Here is a 19,257-nt window from a genome sequence, read left to right as displayed (position 1 = left end):
CAGATAAATTTTAGATTCAGTTTATCTGCCTTTCTTAAAAAAGGAAAGCACAAATAAGTAAATAAAAAATTCCACAGTCCCATCATGTATTATTAAAAATATATTCTACTCAAAAACATCATACTACTAGGGAAAATGAGCATCACCTGACAATTGGTGTTTTCTGACTCCGAGGAAGTATGCTTTTAAAAAAGCAAGCTTCCCTATCTGACAGGGGCTAACAGCATTATCAGCAGGGCATTTATAAATGGCTTGATGTTTAGAGTTCATATTTCATCTTCGACTCTATTTGTTGCATTAGCAAAATGAAGCTCATTAAGCTTTATTCTTTTAGCCCATCTCTCCAAGCATCTGAACCCACTAATACTCAGCTTTCTTGTCTGGAAGTATGTAATCTTTCCTACATCACACTTGAAAGTTCAGCTCATTCCTAAACCTCCAATCAAGGCTATGAACTTGTTGTTTTCAGAGAGGCCACATCTGTGCATGGAGCCATTACGCCATCTGTTAAAGTGGTCAGAGTTCATTTTATTGCCTCCTTTGTGGAAGGACTTGTACTGTAAAAGCATGTTATTGAAAACATAATTTTCCTTATCATTATGCTTTCTTTCTAGCCAGATCATAACCTGCTAGAAGTCTATGGAGCATAGTGTGAAAAGCTCTTCAGAAGAGCTGTTCTTAAGAGATTAAATGATTGCCATCTCTGGCCCACTTCTTTTATCTCATAATCAAGTTCACGATGATACTAGATATCTCAGCTGAAGTGATTATATATTTGAAATAGAAATGGCTTTCTCTCCATTCATATTTCACACTGTTGAAGGCAGGATCATTTTTTTCCCCTATTTTTATATATTTATGGATCTTTTCACCTGTCCACAGGGTTGAAGACTCAAAACTACTATTTAAGAGCTAAAAATGGCTGATTGGGGGTTGGCTTGCCATTTTAGACTTTTGGTACAAATACACTAGTAGTAGATTGAGATCCAGTGTAGATTTATCAAAATGTAGAGCTGTATCAGCTTAGCAATCACTGCCCAGCCATTTGACTTGACCAGCGAGAAGCCTGAATTCACAGCAGCTGAGACACTTGCCTAGGATCACCCAGCCTCACTGAGACAAAAGCTCACTCCTGGGCCTTTTCTGGTGGACCACACTGCTCCCTGCTATATTGAGAGCAGGCCTCTTAGACAGACATGGCATGCGGAGGGAACAGACGACCTACTGACCCAAAAGTATAGGAACCAGATTTTTTTATTATTAGTTCAGAGAGACTCACTTTGGTTTTTGTTCTTTATCCCTAAAGCTCTCTGATATAAGCTATTTTCTGCCATCACAATTTCTCTTCCAGAGACTCAAACTGAGTAAAAAGATCATGTCACTATGTATTAGTGGTTCTGCTAAAACACTTGATAGAGAAGGAATATGAAACTCTTTGCCAGAAATGAGACTTTGGGCTATATGTTGATTGCATTTATCCACATGTGCACAAGTAGTCAATAATCAGACATTCTGAAAGTACATTCTTTCCTCCTTTTAAAATACCTCTAGCTTTAAATAAGACTCCTTGTTTTAAAAACCTTGTAAATAGGAAAAAGTGAGTCATTATTATGGTTAATCACTTTTGCCAGCTGTGACTGCATTTCACATCCATTTTTCTTTTTTTGGACTGGAGAATCTATTCTGTCACTGTTTAGGGAAAAAACCATATTGGTCCCATCAATAGCTTCCTTCAGCACATAATCACAGTTAAGGCAGTGTAAACAAAGATTTTTGTTGGATTGCAGTGAGAAAGTAACTTCTTTAGAATGCAGAATTATGGAGACTAATCCAGCATCTTCAGGTAGCACCCAAAGGGAAAATCTGAGTTATTTTAGGGTTTCTTTCTAAATAGAATAATTATTTCAAAAATATTGAATTTATGAGTGTCTACTCTATAGCTACCAAGTTCCAGATACTGAAAAGTTTAGAAAAGATTTCAGGTGGGATACCTGACATGCCAGGATGATTTTATTTGCACGTACCAGGAAATACTTTTTAGACTGCTTTTAACAACCCAGGGAATTTATTGGATCAGGTAACTAAGAGTTTTGAAACTGGGCATGCTTCAGGTCTAGTTGATTAGGCTCCAACTCACTCTGTAATTCTTCTGACTCTTCCCTTCACTGTATGTAGCACCATTTTCAGGCTGATAATTGACCATGAAAAGCAGATGCATAAATTTTTAGATCAGAGTGACTCAGAGAACTCTTATGGAAGTTGTACTCTTGTGTCAGGAAAATGACTGCTGTAAGGTCATGTTATCTCTGCATCCCAGCTGTCCAGTGAGAGAGCTGCTTCTTTCTCAGCTGACAAACAAAATGCTCAGGCCTCATTATGACTGACCCAACTCTTTACCCAGAATCCACCTGCCAATGTAAGAGACACAGGAGATGTTCAATCCCTGGGTCAGGAAGATCCCTTGGAGTAAGAAATGGCAACCCACTCCAGTATGCTTGCCTGGAGAATCCCCAGGAACAGAGAGGAGCCTGGCAGGCTACAGTCTGTGGGGTCACAAAGAGTCAGTCACAACTGAGCAGCTGAGCACATATGCACACAACTCTTTACCCATCAGTAGTGGTCAGAGGAGGAATGTCATGTACTAATTAGCCAATGATCCCTCAAACCAGTCACTATAGTAAGGAGAGTGGGATTAAACTGGTTGGCTTAAGCCAGTGGGATCCCACTTGGGGAACTTGGGGTGGGGATCCATTCACCCAAACAACACAGCTGAGTAGCACAGGTGACAGGGAAGTAACCAACAGCATGCACTGTGTCTCTCATCTAGTAGGCAGGACCTGGTCCTAAGGAGACCAGAGGTTTGCCTGGCTTGTGTCATCTTTTCTTCCTGGCCAGGCTTTTATCCTCCGTAGTTCATCCTAAGTGGCCAATTCCACCACCAGCCCACGACCAGTCCATAGCTATACCTCTGTGCCCAAAAGGCAGAAGAACACTCTTATATTGAGGAACACATGATCCTCACCTAAAGTCTAAATACCATGTATTGTTGGCAGACTAAATAGTATTAAATAAGACATGCATATGAGACAATGAAAGGAAAATTCTCTTCTTCTGGCTGTCCTTGGCGTTTCAATTGCCTGAAATTTCAAACTTCAGAGCTCTTCTGAAAGGCAATATTTAATTTGCTCTAAAAGTCAGCTCCCAAAGAGAAGAAACTGATCTGTTTCACTAGTAAGTTCCCTGTAACCTGAACGAGACTCTGCTGTGACATGCTACCGCTGATGGCAATTTAAATGCCCCGTGAGAACTTCATCTCTCAAACTTTCCTCTGCGTCAGCCTGAGATCTTCCTCAAAGCAGAGCTTTAGATGCGGGCTACGCGCAGGTTGCTTGTTTGGGGTACAACCTCGGGGAGCAAGGGTGGAACGGTGAGTGAGGGCAAGCCTGAGGTGAAGGAGGGCTTCCCTGGGTCCAGAGAGGCACCTCAGAAGGACCAAAGGAAAGTGAATCCACTGACAGCAGACCCCTCACGGGGCAAGAATCACCTAGGGGGCGTTAACGCCCTTTTTCATACTTGCGACTGTGCGGGCGAGGGCCGGCCCCCAGGTTAGAGCCATGGTGGACGGTTGGAAGCACTTGGCAACGGGAGGCATTGCAGCAAAAGATGAGCGGCGAGAGTGAGGCAGGGCGGGAAGGGGCTGCGGGCTCGCTGAGGTGAAGGCGTCAGACAGAACCGCGGAGGGAGCCGCGAAAGACCGGAAACCAGCTAAACGCTTCTTCCGGCTTTCCTGTGCGTCTGAGTGGCTTTCCTTAACACACGTCTTTAACAAGGTAGAATTAATGAACTCTTCGCCGACTGAACGGCCGCCGAGCCCCACAGGCCTCTCATCAACAAGGAGGCAAGCGCGCCGGCGGGGAGGACCCGCGGGTCCCCCGGAAAGGCAGGGCGCTCGCAGCCTGACGGTCGGTGGTCTCCAATGGCCGCCCGCTCGCGCCCAGCAGGGGCTCCTCGCTTGGAGGGCCATTCTCGCTCTCACCGTTCAGTCAGTATGACAGCTCTGACCCTAACATAACAGCAGTATTGACTTTTTTCCTTTAAATTTCTCCGTGAACAATCAGAAAGAGGGCCTCTCTCCCTTTCTCCCCGTCCCTCAAATTCCACTCAGAAAAATTTTCTCATCTCAGTCTTTGCCTCCACGTTAAATTTCTCATCCATGTTTCAAGTGAGCGAAATGGGGCGTCAACTTCCAACACCCGTATGACTATCCCAGTGACTCAGAGTAACTGCCGACTGCCCGCTCGTGTGCTGCGAACACAGACGCGCCCGCCGCTGCTCTGTTATCACCCCGCGGGCTTGCCTCCCCAGATATCTTCTCTGGGCTCCACCAAAACCTTCGTGTTGGCGGGGCAGAGCACTGAGGCAACGATCTGCTTAATCGAGCCAAGAAACATGGGTGCCTCCCCTGCCGCACAGTCAGTTGTTTGGGGCCGGGGCATGTCTTTAAAGCAGTTTTCTAGTAAGTGTAGATTTAGCTGGAATGTTACAGAGAATGGCCTCCCCCTCTGGCTCCTCTCAGTTCAGTTCAGTCGCTCAATGGTGTCCGACTCTTTGCAACCCTATGGACTGCAGCACACCAGACCTTCCTGTCCATCACCAGCTCCCGGAGTTTACTCAAACTCGTGTCCATTGAGTCGGTGATGCCATCCAACCATCTCATCCTCTGTCATCCCCTTCTCCTCCTGCTTTCAATCTTTCCCAGCATCAGGGTCTTTTCAAATGAGTCCGCTCTTTGCATGAAGTGGCCAAAGTATTGGAGTTTCAGCTTCAACATCAGTCCTTCCAATGAACACCTAGGACTGATCTCCTTTAGGATGGACTGGTTGGATCTCCTTGTAGTCCAAGGGACTCTCAAGAGTCTTCTCCAACACCACAGTTCAAAAGCATCAATTCTTTAGCACTCAGCTTGCTTTATGATCCAACTCTCACATCCATACATGACCACTGGAAAAACCATAGCCTTGACTAGATGGACTTTTGTTGACAAAGTAATGTCTCTGCTTCTTAATATGCTGTTTAGGTTGGTCATAACTTTCCTTCCAAGGAGCAATCTGTCTTTTAATTTCATGGCTGCAATGACCATCTGCCGTGATTTTGGAACCCAAAAAAATAAAGTCAGCCATTGTTTCCACTGTTTCCCCATCTATTTGCCATGAAGTGATGGGACCAGATGCCATGATCTTAGTTTTCTGAATCTTGAGCTTTAAGCCAACTTTTTCACTCTCCTCTTTCACTTTCATCAAGAGGCTTTTTAGTTCTTCTTCACTTTTTGCCATAAGGGTGGTGTCCTCTGCACATCTGAGGTTATTGATATTTCTCCCGGCAATCTTGATTCCAGCTTGTGCTTCATCCAGCACAACGTTTCTCATGATGTACTCTGCATATAAGTTAAATAAGCAGGGTGACAACATACAGCCTTGACATACTCCTTTTCCTATTTGGAACCAGTCTGTTGTTCCATGTCCAGTTCTAACTGTTGCTTCCTGACCTGCATACAGGTTTCTCAAGAGGCAGGTCAGGTGGTCTGGTAGTTCCATCTCTTGAAGAATTTTCCACAATTTATTGTGATCCACACAGTCAAAGGCTTTGGCATAGCCAATAAAGCAGAAATAGATATTTCTCTGGAATTCTCTTGCTTTTTTTGATGATTCAGCAGATGTTGGTGATTTGATCTCTGGTTCCTCTGCCTTTTCTAAAACCAGCTTGGACATCTGAAGTTCACGTATTCTAGCTCCATGGTTTTCAACCAGGGATGGTTTTGTCCCTCGACCCTCACAGGAGACACCTGGCAATATCTGGAGGCAGTTTTGACAGTCCCAATGGGGAAGGGTCCTCCTGGCATCAGATGGATAGAAACCAGGGATGCTGCTAAACATCCTGCAGTGTGCAGGCCCAACAGCCCTCATGGCAAAGAGTGATCCGACCCCAAATATCAATAGCACCGAGATTGAGAAATCTTGCTCTATTGAAGATTTAGACGTTGTGAGATAAGGTCACTTGTTTAGAAAATTCAGACCAAAAAGAAAGGAAATACTCCTTCAGTTGAAAAAGATGCCAATACTAAAGAATATTTTAATCCAAACCAGCCCATAAGACAAATTTGTATTTAGTTTATAATCTTCCACTTCTGCTCAAATGAATATAGATGTTTATGAGATTACGGTTATAATATATATAGTTTTTATTCTTGTTTCCACGTAGAAACATCAGTTTATAGTCTTTACATCATTTCAATAGAGAATGTTCCATTGTTTCAATTCCTTCACTGTTTCTCTCCTTCCTTTTTTTTTTTTAAACTAGCTTGAGCAAAAGCATGTACTCTGACTTGAAATCTGACTTTGGAGATCTAGCCATGGGGTACTCTTGAATTATTTTACAAAAAGTATTTTCAAAACATTACAAGAAGTTAAGTGTTAAAAGTGTTAGCCTCTCAGTCGTGTCTGACTCTATGCAACCCCGTGGACTGTAGCATGCCAGGCTCCTCTGTCCATGGAATTCTCCAGGCAAGAATACTGGCATGGATTGCCATTCCCTTCTCCAGGGGATCTTCCTGATCCTGGACTGAACCCAGGTCTCCTGCATTACAGGCAGATTTTTTACCTTCTGAGCCACCAGGGAAGCCCCTTACAAGAAACTGGAATAATGTAAGTATTGTTGCACAAGGAACATGTCCTGCTTGTGAGAAACATTTGCTGTTTATGTCTTTTTTAAATTTAAAAACAACCTGTTTTTCTCTAGAATATAATGTTAGAGCAGCAGTACAGCTGAGCTTAATAAAAATTTCACAGTGTGAAACCCTGGCTCCTTCAAGGTGGGGACCACTTAGCCTCTAAGATCACAGGAAAACATCCCGTCTCGGCTAAGTCCACACCACATCCCCAAAAGGAGAGAGAATCTTGCGTAACAAATCAGGATGTACAAAGACAAATGCTAAAGCTTATGGTGATAGAAGTAATTATAACCACTTATCTGATAAGTCCAAAAAATGTCGGAATTTTAAAAGATAAGAAAACTGTTGGGATTCAGCTGAATGGATAGAGTGTAGACCTGCCTGAAATTCTCAAAGTATCGCATTGTCACCCTGGGTCCTCTGCCCTTCTAAGTCCAGATAGGATTGCCTGGAACTCCCATTCCATTTCCTGTGGGATTTTACAGCACTTTATGAGGTTTTGCAAATTTCTGGAAGACCTGTGGCTCTGAGTTCTCATTTCTCTCTGAGCGCATTCAGTTGATGGGTCATGTTCCCGCCCCCCACTGACTTTTCCTGCTCTCTGCTGCACCCACTCAGACTGAACTCATCGCTGAACTCCACCCTCAGTGCCAGATTTGGTGCCCACACCCCAACTACACCATCCCCATAGACTGTGTGGCTGTCACAGTCCTTGGTGAGGATAAAAGAGAAGTTACAACACGCAACACAGACAGCCTCAGAATACACATAAACATAGTGGTTAATTAAGGGACTTTTGAGCTCGGGGACTTTCTTGGGCCAGTTCCCCTCTCATTGCATCCCACCTTCCTCCCTACCAGTCAGTAGCCCCTTCTTCTTGCATCTTCTCTGTTTTTGTTTTTTTTTTTCTCTTCATCACCATATGGCATTCGGGATCTTAGTTCCCTGACCAGGGATCAAACCTGTGCCCCCTGAAGTGGAAGGTTGATGTCTTAACCAATGGACCACCAGGGAATCCCCTCTGTTATCTTTCTTGTCATCTCCTCCACCCACATGGTCCTAAAATGTTCATACTGAGTCACACAGAGCAGTTCTACTCTCTGGAGTTCCTACTCCACAGATCAATTCCAGCTCTCCCTTTGCATCTCAAAAACAAGCAAATCAAAAAGTCTTTAACTGGCTTTACATGTCTAGAAAGCAGTTACTGTTGTTCATGGCAATTTATTTTCCTTTCATCTATCTTTATAAACTGTTCATTCCTTTAAAAAGCCAGCTGTGAAATACAAGCCTCTGTGTGTGTGTGTGTGTGTGTGTGTGTGTGTATCAGAGTGAAAGTCGCTCAGTCATGTCCAACTCTCTTCGACCTCATGGACTGTATAGTCCATGGAATTCTCCAGACCAGAATACTAGAGTGCCTTTCCCTTCTCCAGGGCATCTTCCCAACCCAGGGATTGAACCCACGTCTCCCACATTGCAGGCAGGTTCTTTACCAGCTGACCCACAAGGGAAGCCCAAGAATACTGGAGTGGGTAGCCTATCCCTTCTCCAGGGGATCTTCCTGAATCAGGGATCAAATCGGGGTCTCCTGCATTGCAGGCGGATTCTTTACCAACTGAGCTACCAGGGAAGTGTGTGTGTGTGTGTATTCAGGCTTATATTTCATGTGTGTGTGTGTATATATATAGTCCTATGTCCGGTAAAAGAGCAGTTACTTAAGTGGCTTCAAGTGCCTGGGCTTCAGCTATAGGGCAGGTTAGATGCAGTGTCCAGTGTTCTGCTTTAGTTTTCAACTTCCGTTCTTTGTCTCTTGACTGTTCAGCCAGTCACGCAATGGGTGCCTTCTGTCCGTTGCTCTTCTAGGCAACCTCAGCTTCTGGAGTGCATCTCTCACTTGGACTCTTGCATCTGGTCTGTGTTTACAAAATGCGGCGGGGCATGGAGGCCACAGCTGACCATTCCTGATGGGTCCCCAAGCGAGGGCTCCTAGGTGCCATCATCAATCAGTCTGTTATTTCTCTGCCTAGGATTTCGACTCTGTAAAAACAGTGATGACATACTTTCTTTAATCCCCCCAAACCTCCTGGGAGGCAGTAGATATTCTGCAGTGTTGTCCACTGTTTCCCCAGATTCATTTATTCCACAAATTCATTCACTCTGTAAACAGTCATTGCTGACTGTGGGCCAAGAGATGGGGATGTTGCAGCGAACTAGAGAAAGTTCTGGCCTTCCCAGCGCTTATTTCTAGTTGGAGCGATGGTGGTGGGATATTTCAGTGCTGAATGTGTATCAGTGACACCGAGACAGCACACTGTTGGTTTCAGAAGGAGAGTGTACTCCTTTTAGGGTTGAACAGTGTAAACAGAAACCATGAATCTTTTTACATAATGACGTCGCCTTCATCTCCTCAGCGCCACTGATTCTACCCACCAGCACATCTGCTCTTCCATCACACAGCGATCTGAGTGTGGGTGCTGTGAAAGCTTCCTTCTTTGGAATAATGCCGTCTGCAATGAAAAACAGTATTTTAGCTTTTAAAATTATAGCTCTGAAATGTGAATTTCCTCTTCATTCTCCTTGAGACGACCATTATATATATGTGATGAGGAAGGAAAGTTGGAAGATGGTATTTTACCATGTCTCATTCTAAATATAAACACAACGCTCCCCCGTTCATTATAAAAATGCCACTCCAAGCTTTATGAATAAACTTTCCCATTTTAATACCTCTTGGTTACACCATAACCATTTTATGATGGGAAGCTTTGGCAAAGATAGCAAGAAAAATAAGAAGTTAATGCAATTACAAAAAGGTTATTTACTGAGAGAATCAGGCAAAGGGATTTCCTTTTCTACAAGTATTCAGCATCTCAATAAGTGAATAAACACACACACACACATATATATAGAAACAGTTTATCCTAAATATTACTTTTCTAAGTTATCCACTTAACTCACCCTATGAGATTTATAGTTCAATCATGCCAGTTCAGAGTGGAAAGAAAAAAGGCCATTTATCTAATCCAATTCCTTGGAAAAAATACTTAGGCAATATTAAGAATCTTCAATTATCTTATTTAATAAAGGGGATGATTTATACTCTGTAGTCAGTAACATGTGATACTGATTATTTCTAATCCCTTAGAAGAGATCTGCCATTCCGCCTTTGGTCCTGTACGGCATGAAATTGTCATGTATATTTCACCAAAAGAAGTAGCAAGAATAATGGGCCCTACAGTCTGCAGTCATCTTAAACTAACATACTGCAACATGGTTTTGCCCTGGGGCAGAGAAGTAGGGATTTTTCTTTACTTCAAAAGAATGAAAAATTATTATCACTCTATCCCATACCGTTATAGACTTCAGAGACTTTGGCATGAAATATTCAGAAAGTTTATTTTAGAATTCAATATTTTAAAAGCCTGCTTTAAAACTATTACAGTGATTAGTGGCTCTGTTACTTGGACCAGTCCTTGCTTTAAAAAGCCCTTTGTCCTGGTTGATACCATTTGCTGTTTCAACAAAATATAATTTGCACCCACCCAGGAGTGCCACATAAGGCATGTAATGCATTGTTTTAGAATGCCTCCCAAAGAGGAATTGTGGCCACAACTCAACAGTTATCTTTCAAACACAGTCTTAAAGTAATCACTTCTGTCACTGGTAGCAGCTGAAAGTATTGCTTACGCCACGATTTTCTCCCTTTGCCATGTGTTATGTTAACTAGGGGGGCTGAGCACCATTTCTCTGCTCCCTGTTCAAAGGAGCAATGCCCCTGTCTCAGTGGCCCTAGGGACACTTAGGCACAACCCAGCTGAGGCCACTCACACCCTCAGCTGACCAGTCAGAGGCTCACGCCTTCACCTCTCTTCCTAGGATTCAGAAAAGCTTATCGGGTGTTTGTGAGGAATTAACCGAGCTTCCGAGGCCATGAATGAAGTCAATGAAAACTTCCAGAGCTTGAGTTAGCTGTGTGGTAATTGCAACACAACCACTTCTGTCTGGAACATCCTATTTACATAGGGAGACGTGTGGAATAGTGTGTAAAGCCCACGTTTGGGAATTTAACCATCCTGAGTTTCATGTCTGTTACCAACACAGTGATCCTACCAGCACATTGAACCCCTTAATGGTCAATGTCTGCAGAATGGGCCCATCCTGGTGTCTGTGCACAGATTCAGTGAGATGGGCAGTGTAAAGGCAGTGTGAGGCAAGATGTCAGTCACTATAGTTATTTACTCCCAAAATGTTTTTCCTTTTTTAAAATATTTATTCATCTGGCTGCTTCAGGTCTTAGTTACGGCCTGTGGAATCTTCTTTGTCAAGCATGGGATCTCCTTTTTTAACTGTGGCCTGTATGATCTTTTTTAGCAGCAGCATGCAGGGTCTTTTAGTTGTGGCATTTGGGATCTAGTTCCCTGACCAGGATTCTAACTGGGGCCCCCTGCATTGGGAGCAGGGAGTCAGCCACTGAAACACCAGATAAGTCCCCTAAAAGGTGTTTTTTACCTCTTAATTCTTTACTCCACACTTCTGTTGTGCAATGTATGGTGGGAAAAATCAAAATGGTGTCGGTGTTGCCAACAGCTCTCTGCCATGGGGCCAGGAGACCAGTAAGGAAGTGTGACTTATGGACATTAAAGTCCTTTGTCATCCAGAACACCTTCCAGAAACTCAAGATACTTACTGGACTCTTACCCTGAAACAACTTGGGAGTCCTCAAGGACAAATATTTTCCTACTTGAGTCAGAGTCAATCACAGTTGTCACCAGGCAACTTTCAACAACCCTGTGGCTTTTCATCTCTTCTTCAGGGCACTTTCAGGGTTACCCAAGTTTGTATTTCCTGAATTGCAATTCTTCCAGAATCCAAATAAACTCTCTTCTTCTTTGCAGCCTCCTGCCTTGCTTTTTTGGTTGACAGATGCATGCATATTTATTGACATATCACAGAAAGAATTTGCAGGATGGCTAGGAAAACCATCACTCCTGCCTTTTTTAATATAAACAAATTTAACCTGTGCATTTGGTGACATTCCTTTAAATGTATTGAGTATATCATTTCTGTAGGTTTTAATAGATACTTTTTCCTTTCCTTCTCTCCTTAGGTATTATCAATGCAAAAAAAAAAAAAAAAAGGATAGCCATTGACCTCAGCCTTCTAGCAGATAAGATAGGTGCCTCTCACATAGAGAAATGAAGTGCAGAAGTAGAACAAAACTCACTGTAAATCACTTTCTGTTTCATTTTCCAGGGAAGTAGATCAAGACTCAGATGGTCATGTCAGCTTTAAAGACTTCGAATATGCCATGAACTCTGGACAAAAGTAAGCCTAACTGCTTGTATGCAACTTCTGGGGAGACCAGAATAGATGGTGATGTAATGAGATGTCAGATTCCACCCTAGCGATGCTGTCATACTGCATACCTTCCATTAAACTCTCCATTATGGTCTTCAGATGCTCACGACTGCTTGCATCTCAGACTCCTAGAGGTGGTTATTATGATTATAAGTCATCTCCTTCCATGTGGCCCCAGTCCTAAGTCTGGTTGCTGCTGGCACTGCCGCTGGGGTCATCCCCAACCGTTCCTCTTCACTCGCAGCCCCCGACTCCCACCCACATCACAGGCAGGGAGGCTCCACTCATTTCCTGGTCCTCGACACCCACCCAGAGGCTCCCCGGTCCTCAGCAGGTCCTAACCCCCAAGGAGAGGGTGTTTTTTTCATGCCAACGGTGCCGGTTTCCTTCGTGCATTCAGCACTGGTTGATCAAATAATAGCACCTGCATGTACTGAGTGTTGACTGTGTTTCGAGCAATGAGCAAGGCTTTTGGAAAACAAAGACCAAAGACTTCTCTAAGAAAAGGTATCCTTGTTGCCGTTTAGTTGATAAATCATGTCTGACTGTTTGCGACCCCAGGGACTGTAGCCTGCCAGGCTCCTCTGTCCATGGGATTCTCCAGGCAAGGATACTGGAGTGGGTTGCCATTTCCTTCTCCAGGGGATCTTCCCGACTCAGGGACTGAACCCGTCTCCTGCTTGGCAGGCGGATTCTTCACCCAGAGCCACCTGGGACGCCTACAATGTATCATTAGCAGTCATCAAAATCATCATCCAAAGATGGCCCTAGGGCACTGGCTGAGTTAGACTGAGAGACAGAGTGGGCTGTGATTAGTAAGTCTGTTCCAGCTGTACACAGAGGAGGAATGGGGTGCAGCAAGGATTTGGGAGCAAAAACTTAAACGCAGAATCCATTAGAATGGCCTGGGCCTGGGGTCCCGCAGCAGAAGAGCAAGCCCTGGGCTGCCCTCTCCTGGACTCTGACTGGTTCTGGAAGGTTCTTCCCTGCACCAAGGGTCTTAGCCATCTGTGTTCCTGTTCTCCATGCTCTGCCCATCCACACCTGGGATCTAGGGACTGTGACCCTGGACATTCAGCACTTATTTTAAATAAATCCTCCTATCAACACTAATATTTTATCTGTAAGTGTTCAGAATGCCAAACATTAACAACACTGTGAAAACATCTCGTTTGAGTCAAGTTTTAGAAGGATTAAAGCTCAAAGAAAAATGTAAATTTGTCACATAGAAACATTAACCAAGCATCCTGCTAACAGATTATTAGCAGATAAACTTAACACACTGTCGTAAATCAGAGGAAGCTAAAGGGACTTCATAACTAAGTGTGATCGGGTGTTCTGGATGGGATCACGGAATAGAAGAAAGGACATTAGGTAAACACTAGTGAGGTGTGGAATTTAGTTCGTAATACTGTGTCAATATTGGTTCATTGATGTGACACATGTACCATAGCCAAGGACACACTCAGAAAATATTCATCACAGAGGAGACTGTGAGTATGTGGGAACTCGCTCTCCTAACTTCACAATCTTTCTATAAACCTAAAACTATTCCAAAATAAAAAGGTTGTTAAAAAATGAAGTCTTATCCCAAAGTTAGCATATGCTAAGCATCCAAAATGAAGAAAACTTGGAAAATCATTAAGAAGTACAAATGAAGTATCATTCAAGAAAAAGGTAGATCAGCAGTATCATTCAGCATCATGTGTGTTTTTGGACAAATTGTTCTGACTGATGAAAAGCCCCTGGGCAGAGTTTTATTCAGCAAGCATATTTATTGTAATGTGAATAGTTGAGTCATTGGTCTTCATCTCAGTGCATAAGTGATCCTGCTTTAAAAATCTTAATGTAAAAATTAGAGTAGTTCACTAACAAAATGCCAGCATTCAGTAATTGCCAGAATACCACAACCTGGTGTTGCAATGACTCTTTGGACCTTATTTCTCCCTGGAAGCATGACAGGAGAGAGGGAGAAGTCACGTCCTCCCGTTGAGTGGCAGGCAGGAGGCCAGGGTGGGAACAGCTATTGGGCAGCTCCTCCAACCTGGGATTAGTTCAGGCTCTCTTCGGTCTCAGTGACAGAAACCTCCCCCAATCCAGCTTAGATGGAAAAGGGGTTTGCTGGGCAATACTGGGCTAGCCTCTGGAGTCTGACATTGGAAGGGCAGCTATGCAGCTGGGTTTCCAGGAGAACGAGAATCAACAGCACGAGCTCCTCTGGACTCTGCCCCTGCCCTATGGTCCCTGTCCGCCTCGCAGCATTCTCCAGAGGAACTGGCCCGGGATCTGTCCCACTCCAAGTGCAGACACCCTAGATAGAGAGGCTGCAGTTGGCTCGGGATCAGTCAACTCTGATTCATCTTGAGAATATAGGCTTGATCCCTGGACACTCCCCCAGGTCTGCTGAGGGCTGGTCACAGGGAAGGGAAGTCAAGTATAATGTGTGTGTGTGTTAGTTGCTCAGTCAGGTCCAACTCTTTGTGACCCCATGAACTGTAGCCCATCAGGCTCCTCTGTCCACGGGATTGTCCAGGCAAGAATACTGGAATAAGTTGCTATTCCCTTCTCCAGGGGATCTTCCCGACCCAGGGATTGAACCTAGATCTCCTGCATTGCAGGCAGATTCTTTACTGTCTGAGCCACCCATGGAAAGTCATTATATTTTCTTTTCTAGAAGAAAGCCACATGACCTGGCCCTTCTCTAGGAGGAAGGGCACCTCCAGGATTTGATACCTAGGAGTGCCGGGTCTCCGGGCAGAGCACAGACCCAAGGAGGGAAGGGAGCTGAGAAGCTGCTCATGTCACCTTCCCTCCTATCGCCCCCCACCCCCAGAACCCAGTCCCAGTCCTCCTCCTGTAAGCTCCGCCCCAGTCCTTCATGTCCAGGCCCCTGCCCCCACCCTTGTCCCGGAGCCACATGGTTTTGTCTGCAGAGTTCACTCACTGGTGTGCCCTTAGTTGAATGGTCCACAGAGGGGCACCTGTGCAAGGCGATCAGCTCAGCCTCTCCCCCGGAAGACCCCAGGAGCGAGTGAGGGAGGCATAGCTCGCTCCTCTGGCCGAGCGAGTGGGTATGACCCCGGGGCGCGGGGCAGGCGTGTTTGCCACCACATGGCGTGAAAACCTAGGCCTCTGGTTTGCAACGAGAGCAGAAAGTGAAATAGACACCAAGAGGGTAGTAAGGAAGGAGCTAGCGAAAGCCCATGGTGCTGGATTTCTGGGGAAAGCTTGTACACAAGGTCCAGTCATAACCCTCTGGGTCCTATGAGGTAACCCTCTTTCCTTCCAATAAATCTTTCTGCTCAAGCCAGCTGGAGTTGCTCTCTGTTATCTGAAACCAAGAGAACCCTAACTGTTACGAGCTTAGAGCCAAGGACAGAGTCCTAGGTAACATCAACATTTACTGGGGCAACAGAGAAAAAGAGTCTAATAAACAGATGAAGGAGAAGTGACATGGGAGGGAAGGGGGCAGGGCACAGCCCTTAAAAGAGGGACATAGCAAACTGACTAGAACCAGGCGGGTCCCAGATGGCAGACAGGTCGCCTGCCTCCAGACCCTGAGCCTCAGTGCAGGCTCGTCGAAGTACAGCAGCGAGATGACACACCGCAGGCACCATGGAGGCCCAAGGTCAGCCATCAAGGTCCCAAGGTGGGTGGTGGCCCGATTGCTGGAAATCCCCACCCCTTCCCCAAAACAGCTAGAATACCCCTCCCACTCACTAGGCGATGGAATCACCCAGCCCTGTAAAAACTGACAACCCCGTACCCTGGTCTGCTCTGGACTTCTGAGATGGCCCACACTCTGTCTGTGGAGCATGTTTCTCTCTAAAGAAATCCACTTCTCACCTATCACTTATCTCTCACTGAATTCTTTCTGCAATGAGACATCAAGAACCTGGATTTCATGTAGTCCTGACACCAGGTGTGATCTCAGTTAAAAGACCGTGGGTTCAAGTCGCATTCTGAGTTGACGGTTTCAGTTCAGTTCAGTTGCTCAGTCGTGTCTGACTCTTTGCGACCCCATGAACCGCAGCACGCCAGGCCTCCCTGTCCATCACCAACTCCTGGAGTTTACCCAAACCCATGTCCATTCAGACGGTGATGCCATCCAACCATCTCAACCTCTGTCGTCCCCTTCTCCTCCTACCTTCAATCTTTCCCAGCATCAGAGTCTTTTCCAATGAGTCAGCTCTTCATATCAGGTGGCCAAAGTATTGGAGTTTCAGCTTCAGCATCAGTCCTTCCAATGAACACCCAGGACTGATCTCCTTTAGGATGGACTGGTTGGATCTCCTTGCAGTCCAAGGGATTTCATGTAGTCCTGACACCAGGTGTGTGATCTCAGTTAAAAGACCGTGGGTTCAAGTCCCATTCTGAGTTGATGGTTTCAGAAGTAGCCAAAGATGGTAAAGGAAGCTGTTGTCAATTCTCTCTCCCTGATACCCCTGGGAGAGAGTGATGTTTCAGTACCCTCAGCCCTAGTTTCCCCTTGCGGCAACTTGGAGGCGATCTCTCAGAGGTCACCAGTGATCCACCAGGGCCCAAACCCCCCAGCCCCTCTTGGACCTCGTCACACTTGTCCTTTGTCTTGGGTCCTCCTCTCTTTGGGTTCCAGAGCTCTGTTCTCTTGTGACATTTCTGTGCCTGTTTTTCTCCACTCTCTTTTCCTGTTTCTTCAACCATCTCACAAGCGTTAGTATTCTCCAGGGTCCTCTAACTGGCCAGTCTGCTAGATCAACACCCTCTCCAAGGATGATTTCATTCTCTGCCACCTTTCTCAGTGTGATTCCACCAACACATCTTCATCTTCAGTCTGGGTCTCTGCTCCACCCAGACCTGTCTCATTTGCCTCTTGGACACTCCCACCTCCCTATAAGCTCATTGAACTAAAATTAGACTCGTTTTCCCTGATTTCCCAAACTGGCTTCCATTCTGCATCTTCTATTTCTGTTAATGGCGCCGACCCCATTCCCCTGCGCAAGCCGTCATCCAAACCAGCCGCCTCAGCATTACCTCCAGATCTCCCATCTCCCCATCCTTCTTTGCTGTGGCATCCAGTCAGTCATGGCATCCCGAGTCTGCATCTGCAGAAACTTCCATGACACTGCCTTCCATCCCACCACGGTCTTCTGTTCCCATTAGTCCATCTGTGGGCCTCTGTTCATTGGTATAAAGATGAGTGGAGGGCATGCTGATCAGTGAGAAACAGACCCATGTCATGAAACTCCATCCAGCACATCAGTTATCTTCTCAAAGCACAGAGATAATTGATTTTCTTTCTTCTCAAAAGCCTTATAGTGGCCCTTTGTATTGGGTCATGTCTAACTCTTAATATGCCATTCAAAGCCTTCTGTAATCTGGTCTCTACTTGTCTGTTCAGCCTTATCTTCACCACTATCTCCACCAGCCCAGCCCACAACCAGGTAACTCAACACACACAGACCCTTAGCCTAAAACACCAAAATAACAACTAGATCTTTGCCCCAAACTGGAGGCTAACAAATAATCTTGGAATTCATATCTGATGAGATAATAGAGAAATACAACCAAAGCTAAAATTCCATTAAAAAAATTGGACCACCTTCATCCTAATGAATATTTTCCCCTTCATAGTTGTCACCTTCAGAGGGGGAAGGAGGGGTGGATTGTGCTAGATATTTTGTATTATTTTATTTTATTCTTGAAAACTGATGTGATAGACATTTGTGAACTCTTTTTTTAAGAGGAAACCACTGCAGAGTCTAAGCAACTTGACAGAGGCCACGTGGTGGTGATGGGTGGAGTGTCAGGGTGGTGATCAAAACCCATCAGCCTGACTAAACACAAACAGCTTCTATTACACTACATCACTTCCAGTGGGAAAATCGTCTATGACTCTAGTCCATAGTCTTGGTCACGCTTTGTTTTTGGTCCAAAATGAGTTTATCCAGATTCCTTGGCCATCCCAGGTCAAGCTTCTATCACATGATTGGTATTAAATATTAATTCCCATCTTGCCCATCACCAAGCTTAGCCCAAATTACCTTGGGTTATTAATCAAACCCGCTTTCAAAAGACAAAGGTTTGCCACCAGAGACAATATCTTTTAAAAGGTGCTGCCAGCTGGAAAGGTGATTTTCAAAGATGATGGAATGCTCTGAACAGTTTATATAGAGAGAAGGAGATAAGTCGCTCAGTCGTGTCTGACTCTTTGCGACCCCGTGGACTGTAGCCCACCAGGCTCCTCTGTCCATGGGATTTTCCAGGCAAGAATACTGGAGTGGGCTGCCATTTCCTTCTCCAGGGGATCTTCCCGACCCAGGGATTGAACCCAGGTCTCCCACATTGCAGGCAGATGCTCTACTGTCTGAGCCCCCAGGGAAGCCGCCCTGAACAGTGGAAGCGTATTTTAAATAAATGTGCATGCTCACTGGGCAACATTCACTTACGTGTGTTAATTTTTAACAGCATTTTCCACCATCAGCAGTACTCAGGGTTTATGCGTCACTAACAGAATTGTAATTTAGGGTTAATAAAAGCAGTTGGTTGCTTTCCTTTTTCTTAGTTTATAATTTTTGAGAAATCTGTTTAGAGCTGCAGAATTAGACAGTTAAAATACATACAAATGGAAATTTAATGACATGAGGAACAGCAGCTCATGAAGTGACCTTTCTTACAAAACTCATTTAAATTGGCTTGGCCACATGGATTCAAAACTGGCTGAAAACAATTTAACATAATAAAATATGGAGTGTTCAATCTAAATTTCTCTTGGACTGCTAAATTGGTAAAATGCTCAGAAGTGTGAATCAAAAAGAACATTAACTTCACAGAAAATGCAGATTAATTTATATGAAAACATAAACCAAAATCCAAATATACTCCTTATTTTATGATTTACTGATACTTGGCGGGAGAAAAAGACTTCAAAGGAGAACAAAACAGTTAGGTTTGCTGTAGTATATTTGTTAGGCAAATTTTAGGCAAATATTATATTTCAATAATATTAAACTTATAGAAAAAAATTGATCAAAGGTCTAGAAATACACTGCAAGTATTATCATAATAACAGTTATTGTAGGTTTGATCATCTTCTTTGTTTTAAAGAAGGAAGCCAACCTTGAATTTAAATGATGTTTCTGAGGTTAATCGTGGCAGAAATAGTGCCTGAGTCCATTTCTTTACCAAGGTCTGGC

The 19,257-nt window shown here is 44.5% G+C and overlaps 1 protein-coding gene across 6 annotated transcripts in view; it reads left to right on the top strand.

Moving 5' to 3' along the window:
* EFCAB11 (EF-hand calcium binding domain 11) overlaps positions 1–19,257 on the top strand; it is a 241,040-nt gene that overhangs the window by 157,565 nt on the left and 64,218 nt on the right. For all 6 annotated transcript variants that reach the window (XM_043472753.1, XM_043472749.1, XM_043472752.1 and 3 more), the window contains exon 6: positions 11,978–12,049. In XM_043472753.1, coding sequence (XP_043328688.1) covers positions 11,978–12,049 — 72 coding nt within the window. The remainder of the gene's footprint in view (positions 1–11,977; positions 12,050–19,257) is intronic.

The sequence above is a fragment of the Cervus canadensis genome, chromosome 6, assembly GCF_019320065.1.
Source record: "Cervus canadensis isolate Bull #8, Minnesota chromosome 6, ASM1932006v1, whole genome shotgun sequence".
NCBI lineage: Eukaryota > Metazoa > Chordata > Mammalia > Artiodactyla > Cervidae > Cervus > Cervus canadensis.
Note: the sequence above shows the minus strand (reverse complement) of the source record. Positions and strands in the feature narration are given on the sequence as shown.